Source organism: Bison bison, unplaced genomic scaffold, assembly GCF_000754665.1.
Source record: "Bison bison bison isolate TAMUID 2011002044 unplaced genomic scaffold, Bison_UMD1.0 scf7180017864338, whole genome shotgun sequence".
NCBI lineage: Eukaryota > Metazoa > Chordata > Mammalia > Artiodactyla > Bovidae > Bison > Bison bison.
In genome coordinates, this window is record NW_011494910.1 from 4,230,279 (window position 1) to 4,238,452 (window position 8,174).

General features: G+C 49.6%; 1 protein-coding gene across 3 annotated transcripts in view; it reads right to left on the minus strand.

The window, feature by feature from the left end:
• EIF2D (eukaryotic translation initiation factor 2D) overlaps positions 1-8,174 on the minus strand; it is a 21,836-nt gene that overhangs the window by 7,299 nt on the left and 6,363 nt on the right. For 2 of the 3 annotated variants that reach the window (XM_010854202.1, XM_010854203.1), the window contains exons 5-13: positions 7,817-7,924; positions 5,876-6,114; positions 5,315-5,432; positions 3,638-3,683; positions 3,153-3,256; positions 2,883-3,032; positions 2,425-2,514; positions 1,402-1,497; positions 35-155 (exon numbers count right to left, since the gene is read on the minus strand). In XM_010854202.1, coding sequence (XP_010852504.1) covers positions 35-155; positions 1,402-1,497; positions 2,425-2,514; positions 2,883-3,032; positions 3,153-3,256; positions 3,638-3,683; positions 5,315-5,432; positions 5,876-6,114; positions 7,817-7,924 — 1,072 coding nt within the window. Of the gene's footprint in view, positions 1-4; positions 156-1,401; positions 1,498-2,424; positions 2,515-2,882; positions 3,033-3,152; positions 3,257-3,637; positions 3,684-5,314; positions 5,433-5,875; positions 6,115-7,816; positions 7,925-8,174 lie in introns of all 3 variants that reach the window. The other variant, XM_010854204.1, reaches the window with a different exon arrangement.

Here is an 8,174-nt window from a genome sequence, read left to right on the forward strand (position 1 = left end):
CCATCTTCAAACATTGTTATCTCTTAAAAATTACCTTTTTGTTGGAAGCTTTCTGTGCTAGGGTGATGTCAATTGGGCAGATCCTGCCTTTCTTCACAATGGGCTCCTGTCCCGGAAAGGTCACTTGATAGGCAGGCTGCAATTTTTCCAAACATCTGAAATGGGAGTTAACGAGTTGGAGGCTGATAAAGCCAGCAGAAGCCATTTCCTCACAGCTCACACCCAGCGGGCGGCTAGATGGAAGCCGATCTTGCAGGCAGTGGCTCGCCTCTGGCTGCAGAGTGGAATCATGCAAATCAACTAGGGAGCTCCACCCCAGACCAACTGAGTCAGAAACTCTGATCATGAAGATCCATTTTTTTAAACACTGCTACTGTAACTGCTTTACACTGCTGAGTCGGTTTCAGCAGCACAGCAAACTGAATCAGCCATGCGAATACAAGCATCTCCGCCGTTTTGGACCTCCTTCCCACTTAGGCCACCGCAGAGCACCGAGTGGAGTTCTCTGTGCTACAAGAAGGCTCTCAAGGAAGATAACTGTTAAGCTCCCCAACATGCAGCTGCAGTGGAGACCCACCAACTCAGGGAAGGGGACATCTGAGATGAGCCCCTGGAAACTGTCCACAGGTCTGGCCTTCTGAAAATCTGCCCAGCAGCCTTGTGGCAGATTTCTGTCTCAAGACTCTACCTTACCCAGCCGGATAAAGCACAACTTCGCATTGCTGACAGGTTCCAATCACGTACCTTTTCTAGACGCCTTTACCAAAAGGAATTTCTACCTTTTGTCTAACCAGATTTTCTTTTGCTAGCATATATATTGGGAGAGACAAACTTTTTCTATAAAAAGCCAGATGGTAAATATTTTAGGCTTTAACAGCCATATGGTCTCTGTTGAAATTACTCCACGTTGCCATTTAGCAAGAACACAGAGTAGATATTATGTAAACAAATGGGTGTGGCTGTGCACCAATAAGACCTTATTCACAAAAACAGGTAGCAGGCCAGATGTGGCCCACAGGCAATAGCTTGCTAACTCCTGATATAAATTATTTTCGGTTTTGGTTCCATGGAAAACAAAAGGTATAAGAATCCTTCCTTTGAAAAGACTGACTTTAAGACAATCCCCATCCCCCACTCCCACTTTCTTTTTGTTTCTCTTTTTGAAGTTCTTACTTTCAATTAATGTTCTTTTCCTCTCTCCTTCTCTTCTATATTGTGTTGGCCCAAATCTTCCCAAAGACCCTCCACATCAGAATTACCCATGCCTGTGTTTATGCAGACTGACACAGTGTGAACTATGGGACGGAAGAGACGATGACAGTGACGATCCTGACGTCCGATGCGACAGACGTCAAGGGGAAGGGATGGCAATGCTGGAGAGGGGCTGCCAATCCCCACTACCTGCCCAGGAGACTGTCCCACGGAAGCTTCGTGACTGTGTGCTGTTCATCCTTCTCTAAGATGCAGTCACAGAGGATGGGATCCAATTTCACGAGACTAAAGGGAAACAAGAAGCAATAAGTAGCCCCAGGATTCGTCTCTCATGTGTTGTTCACAGTCAACCAGGATTATTGGAACCATTTAGGGGTTCACAGTCCAGGATGCAACGTATTCTCTGGATGGGAGGTACACAGGCTTTCCTAGAATAAAGGAGAAGTAGGCAGTGGATGGCAAAGTGGTATGGGGAAAAAAATGCGAACACTGGGATCCCTGGCTCAATTATGTTATTAACTAACCATGATGAAGCCAGTAGTTCCCAACTTTTGGATCACGAGGGTGTCTTTTGTAATTAACAACAACAAAAAAATTAATGGCACACTCATTTAGTGGTTTACCTTCTGTATCCACCTACTAGGAAAATAGAGAACACCATAAAGCTAAGATGGCTTTGGTAAAATTTTCTGAAGTTTGCCTTTTGTTCCTCACAATAGCACCTGCATTTGACAGTCAACGGCAGATACACATGTTCAGGTCACTCTTGTTGTTTAGTCACTAAGTCATACCCAACTCCTTTGCAACCCTACGGACTGCAGGCTGCCAGAAGTCTCTGTCCGTGGGATTTCCCAGGCAAGAATACTGGAGTGGGTTGCCATTTCCTCCTCCAGGGGATCTTCCCGACCCAGGGATCGAACCTGGGTGTCCTGCACCAGCTGGTGGATTCTTCACCACTGAATCACCAGGGAAACCCCAAGATACATATGAGATGATGCTTCTTCAGGCTGCAGTCAGTGTGGATGGTGTATATGGATCTGACTACCCTAGCTACAACTCTCACTGTCCACAGCCTGTGGTTTAGAAACCACCGGCCTTCATTATTTCTAGAAGGCTGAGATCCCTTGCACCCCGCCCTCCCAGCCACCCCCCACATCTGCTGAAGGTGAGTGTGGAAAGACACAGGGCAAGCCCTCCTCCTCATCCACTCACTTTTTGTTGTCTGCATCCACCAGGTCATTTTTCTTGGCGTAGTTGATGACGAATGTTCGGACCTCACTGCCCTCCAGGACACTCCCTTTCCTGGGTGAGAAGCGACCAGGAGGTTACTCAGGCTGTGCTGGGGGACAAACCGCAAACAGCAAGACTCACTCCCTGCTCAGCAGGGCGCTGTCCTCGGCTTCTCGAGCTCTGCATTCTTCCCTTCTCCTGCCTGAGGCCCGCAGGGCCGTGAAGACTCGTCACAGGTAGAAAAGTGAGAGACCTACTCTCTCGCTCACTGAGTCCGGAGACCCTGCCCAGGGGAAGGAGGCTTGAAGCTGGGTCTGAGGGGAGGGGGAGGAGAGGGCAGAGCAGGTTTTGCCAGTCACAGAAGAGCACTACTCAGGCTGAGAGGGTTATAGGCCAGAACACCAAGCAGGCAAGAGAAGGGCTGCTCTCTGAAAACTCACTTGTGGCCAGACTCCTGGAAGAGCAGGGTCATGCTGGCTGGGACACAGTAGAGGGGTTTTATATCTGGAGGGTGATAGGGCTGTTCCCTGCTACCCTCCTGGATTGTCTGGGAGGTCGGGGAGGGCTCGGGTATGACGAAAGATGTGATCCTGAAACCCAGCAGAAGGAAAGAAAAAACACATTTTATACTAGTGTCTCCGAGCTCCACAGTCCTGGCCCAGGTGCCCCGGGGCCAGCTGAGCTGCGGTGAGCAGGCCCCCGGCACTCACCTCGGGTGCTTCCAGTCCACGGCCACAATGCTCTCCACCCCTTTGCTCAGCTCCTGCACCTGTATAATCTGCTCCTGCTGCATGTGCTGCAGGAACTTAGAGAGCTAAGGGAGAGAGCGCCAGCGGTAGGGGGCCTCATCGACTCCGCACACGCGCTGAGCGCCTACAATGTGCCGGACGCCGATCCAGGCAGGGCCTGGGGGGGACGTGGGACAGTCCCTGTCCTCGTCCTGAGGGCTGGGGACTAACGGGTGAAGCCCTTCGGAACTCAGACTGGGTATAAAGGGCTGGGAGGGAGAGAGAGGAGTGGGTGCCCACCCAACTGCCTCAGCCCCGGGAGAGCTTTCTTACCCCACTATACCTGGAATCAAAAAGCTTAACTCTAGCATCAGCCCTCAGACAGGGCTTCCCCACGTCAACCAGCTCACGCCATGAATGCCCTACACAGCTCCCTGTGCGGGCGTGCAGAGAAGGGACCCACTTACCTTTTTGTAGCTTGACTTCTTTATGTCCAGTTGTCGTCCTTCGGGGCTGATGGCAGATGGAAAAGGCAAGTTAAGCTAACAAAGCAGTAGGGTGAGACCTGCCTGACGCTGAGAGGAGGCCGTTTCCTCAGCCTTCCTCCAGGATGCTTGGGAAGAGGCCGCTGTTCCAGAACTTTCTACTTGGTGGCAGCATCAGAAAGAGGTAAAGACTTCAGACACTCTAGACCCTTGCTGTCCAACACACCTTCCTGTGAAGAGGGAATGTTCTCTGCTATCAACGTGGTGGCCACAGGCCACATGTGGATATTAAGCACTTGAAATGTGACTAATGTGACTGAGGAAATACATTTTAAATTTCGTTTAATTTTAAATAGCCACATATGGCTCATGGCTACTGTACTGGATACAATTTTAGATTCCTCTCAAACTAGACGATCTTCTGTGTCCTCAGAAGTTTCACCTCCAGGTGAGTCTTTCTAACACCAAGCTCACTGTGGCAGCCAGGGTTAGGCAAACTACAGGATTTGGCAAACTACATCCTGCAGACCAAATCCGGCAACACCCGTTCATCTACCATCTACGGCTGCATCAAGGCCACAGTGGCAGACGTGCACAGCTGTAGGAGAGACTGTAGGGCCTAAAATAATTACTATCTGACTCTTTATCGAAAAAGCTTGGAGCCTCTACCCCGCAGCTATTAGTTCTGGAGGAGAAGTCCCTAATGAAGGCTCCTTAGAACGTACATCTTCTCTGAATATGTGATAAGCAATAGCAGTTTGGATTCATAGGGATCCTTTCTAGAACCCATCCCAGGTTAAGTACCTCTATCCTAGAGAATATTCCAGGATCCCTTTTCCCAGTTACTTGCAACCCAGCAAGGTCAGGACAAATTACCAAGTATCCTGCCACACACTCCAGATCTCACGCTTGTATACAATGCCTTAAAGAAGCTCACATGAAGAGGAAGAGATTCACCTTAAAATCATTTAAAAAAAAAAAAAAGAGCAAAATTCTCAAAAAGAAAGAAGGTCAGACTTAGGGTGAAAATCAATAAGCAAATCTCCTGACATGGTAATATTCACTAGTTGCTTTTGAAATGTCAGGCTATTTCATCTTGATGGCAACCTTACAAGTGTTGGGAATGAGGGCGCTAAGAAGCCTGGTTACAGGTTCAAATCCACCCTGTTTCAACACCCTGGGGAGCTGGCTTGCGCGCCCAGCTTCAAAGTCCAGAAGTAATCCACACATAATAATACTCCCTCTGCTGGTGGCTTGCATTTGGGGCTACGGTGGGAGGTTCACACCAACTCTTCCTTCTGATACAAGCTCATCCAGCCCACCTTCAGAAAAGCATGAGGGGATTGGACTTTCAGACAAGCAGGCTGCCCCAGGACACTTCCTGGACGGGACATACTGCCCAATTTGCGAGACAGCCCAGCTTCACCAGAGCAGAGGCGGGGCTCAGAGCACCTTGGGAATTTTAGCCTCATTTCCTCAGCATCCTTTCACTGGCTCACATTTAAGCTTTTAAAACTCAGTATCTGCCAGATGAACCCTCCACATCCCGCTTTCCACATCATGCTCCTCAGACAACCCCCCCCCGTCGGCCATGTCCCATATGACCACTGAGGAGCAGGAGAGGGCCCCCCTGCCTCCCACCCCCAAGACCCTCCGTACCAGCAGGAGAACATGTGGCTGCCCAGGAGAGTGCTGGTGAGCAAAGGGAGGTCAGCCTTTCTGACGTAGCACTTCAAAGCATGCAAGAAGCACGTCTGCAGCAGCTCGTCCATTTGCTCTGCAAGGAGAACAGGAGAACCTCATCCTTCCGGAGGGATGTAGAGCCCTGCGCGATGACACCCTCTCCTCACCCCCGGGTTCTGAGGGAGCCTGCTGCCCGGCGCCAAAGCACCTAGACTCTCCAGAACATGGAGCCTCCGCAGAGGGCTGACCCCAGAGGAGGCAGCAGGTCTCAGGGTCCCACCTGGCCAGACTCAACGCTTCTCTGACAGAGAAGTCAGAGCTGGAGAAACCCTGACCGGCTGTGCAGCTGGGCCCACAGAGATCCGGGGAAACGTGACTCATGTGGGAAAGACTCCGAGGTGAGACAGCAAAGCGCTGGGCACCTCCCTGACCAAAGCCAGGGTGTCTCCCTCCCCCCCAGAGGCCTGGTCAGAAGCAGCACAGCACACGTCAACCTCCTGCACCGGGAGAGCGGACCTTCCACCCCCAGAGCTATACCCTGAAGGGTCTTGCTGTCCATGGGGTCCACGTGCAGGCCCCCAGGGCCGGGGTCTTCCGTGGCTTCTGATGGGGACTTCTCCTCACACCTCTGCTGGACCTCCTCCTCCAGGGTCAGCTGCCTCATGTCACCCTGCAGGGCAGTGTCAGCTTTGACACATCCCTTTCCTTCACTGAGATCCGGGGGATCCAGAGCCAGTGGGGCAATGGACGGTGGACTGGATTTGTCTCCAGATCGCCTGCAAAAACCTCATGTCAGAAACACTGAGCGGCGGCCACCAGACTCTCCAACCCTGGTCAGGGGGCCAGCGGGGGTCCAGGGAGAATGAGAGTCACAGGCAGGGGTGTCCGGGAGCAGCCAGAGAGCCTGGGCGTGCGTCTCAACTCTGTTTTCAATTCTGAGCCCAGAGAAGTCCCATGCCTCAGTTTCCTCATGTCTGAAATGGGGAGAGGAATTCTTGCCTCCTCCTTATCCCAAAGGAATACTAATAATATTAACAGGAATTCAGGGACAGAGAAAAATTAAAGAAAATATATTTACATAGAAGCCCCCCGCCTCCAAAAGTATTCCCTTCATATGAGTTAAAAATAAAACCACTTTGAATTAAATAACAAAATTAAGATTGCAAATGCATCTGTAGTACCAGTGGTGAAATACAAACCCAAGGTGTATTACAAAACCTTCTGTGTTAAACCAGAATGCAATCCAAAACAGATAAATGACAAGGACCTGTTGGAGAGCACGGTAACTATATTCAGTATCTTATAATAAACTTTAATGGAAAAGACTTTGAAAAAGAAGATGCATGTACATATCTGTATCTGGAATCGCTAGATATACTAGTGCTCACTAAAACCACTTTGCTGTACACCTGAAAGTAACACACTGGAAATCAACTATACCTCAATTAAAAAAAAAACACCCTAACCTGCAGAGTAGAGATGACAATGGTTCTATGCCATTAAGCCTTCTGAAGACAGGATGGTACACCCAAAAAGCTTTACCTTAACTAAGATTATGCAAGTCAAACTAAGTTTACTAACAGCTGCAGCAAGGCTTTTAATGAGGCTGACCGTGAGGCCAGAGGGCACGTTCAGGCGATTCTGATCATGTAAATACTGAGAGTATTTTCAAAAAGTGGGAGGATGGGAGATGAGGCAGCTGCTCACAAAACGATTCAGACAACAAGATCTTAATTTCTCACACTGACAGAAAACAAGGAACTGGAAGCTCGTGAGTAAGCAGCCTGCAAACATCTGCTGAGACCCAGACAGATGAGGCTGTACCTCCAGCAAAGCAGGGTCTGGCTGATACTTGTAAAATGAGTAACTCGAAGACTGACTAAAAATGTCACGGGTAAATCTATACCAAAAGGCCACAACACTTGGCCAAAGGACCGGGTACGCTGCTTTTGAGAAGAGCCCTATTTACTATTTTGGTTGAAGGACAAGAAAATAACCAGAAAATAAGCTCTGATACAGTTCCAGAGAGCAAAGGTAACAGTGAGAAAGGGCAACTTCTGTCATGAGGAGATCCAAAATGTAAAACTTAAACAACATAACAGTAACCAGATTATCACCCGGGAGCCTGGGGAGCTACTCTGCTTTGATTTGGATTCAGACGTGAGAACTTCTGAGCCCTCGTCATGGGGCCAGAAGATGCCTGAATGTACACGGCAGAGAAGGCCAGATGGACCGGTGCTATAAAACTAAAGACATCGCTGCGCTGAGAGAATAATTTACCTAGAAAATAATTACAGTTCTCTGTAATTTCCTCTCTAAAAAGGAAAAAAGTCTTTTCTTCACGTTGAGCGGGGAAATTAATGTCTGCCCAGCAACTGAGGACATGACAGAGACCAAAACCCTCACTTCTGAACCCAGGCCCTGGGCTCTCTGCACCCACCCAGCTTCCCCATAGAACAGAAGAAAGACTGAGCCCACCACAAGTGGTCCTGGTAGCTGTGGAGCACACAGAAGCCCCTTCCCTTCAGACCCGAGGCCAGCATCTCAGCTGTCGACATGGCGGCGACTCCGACGGCAACAGGGGCTCTGAGGAGGAGACAAGGGTCAGGAAAGGCTTCCAGGAGGGCCCCTGCCAGACCGGCTTTCTCACGTGCTCAAAGCACCACGGCTGCAAACCTGAAGCACCCACTTATACCACAGAACGAAAACAGTGCAGTCTCAATCCTCTTCAAATTACCTATAAACATGACTTTCAAAGAGCCAGACACGACTAAGCTACTAATACACACACACACACACACACACACACACACACACACACACACACACGACTTTC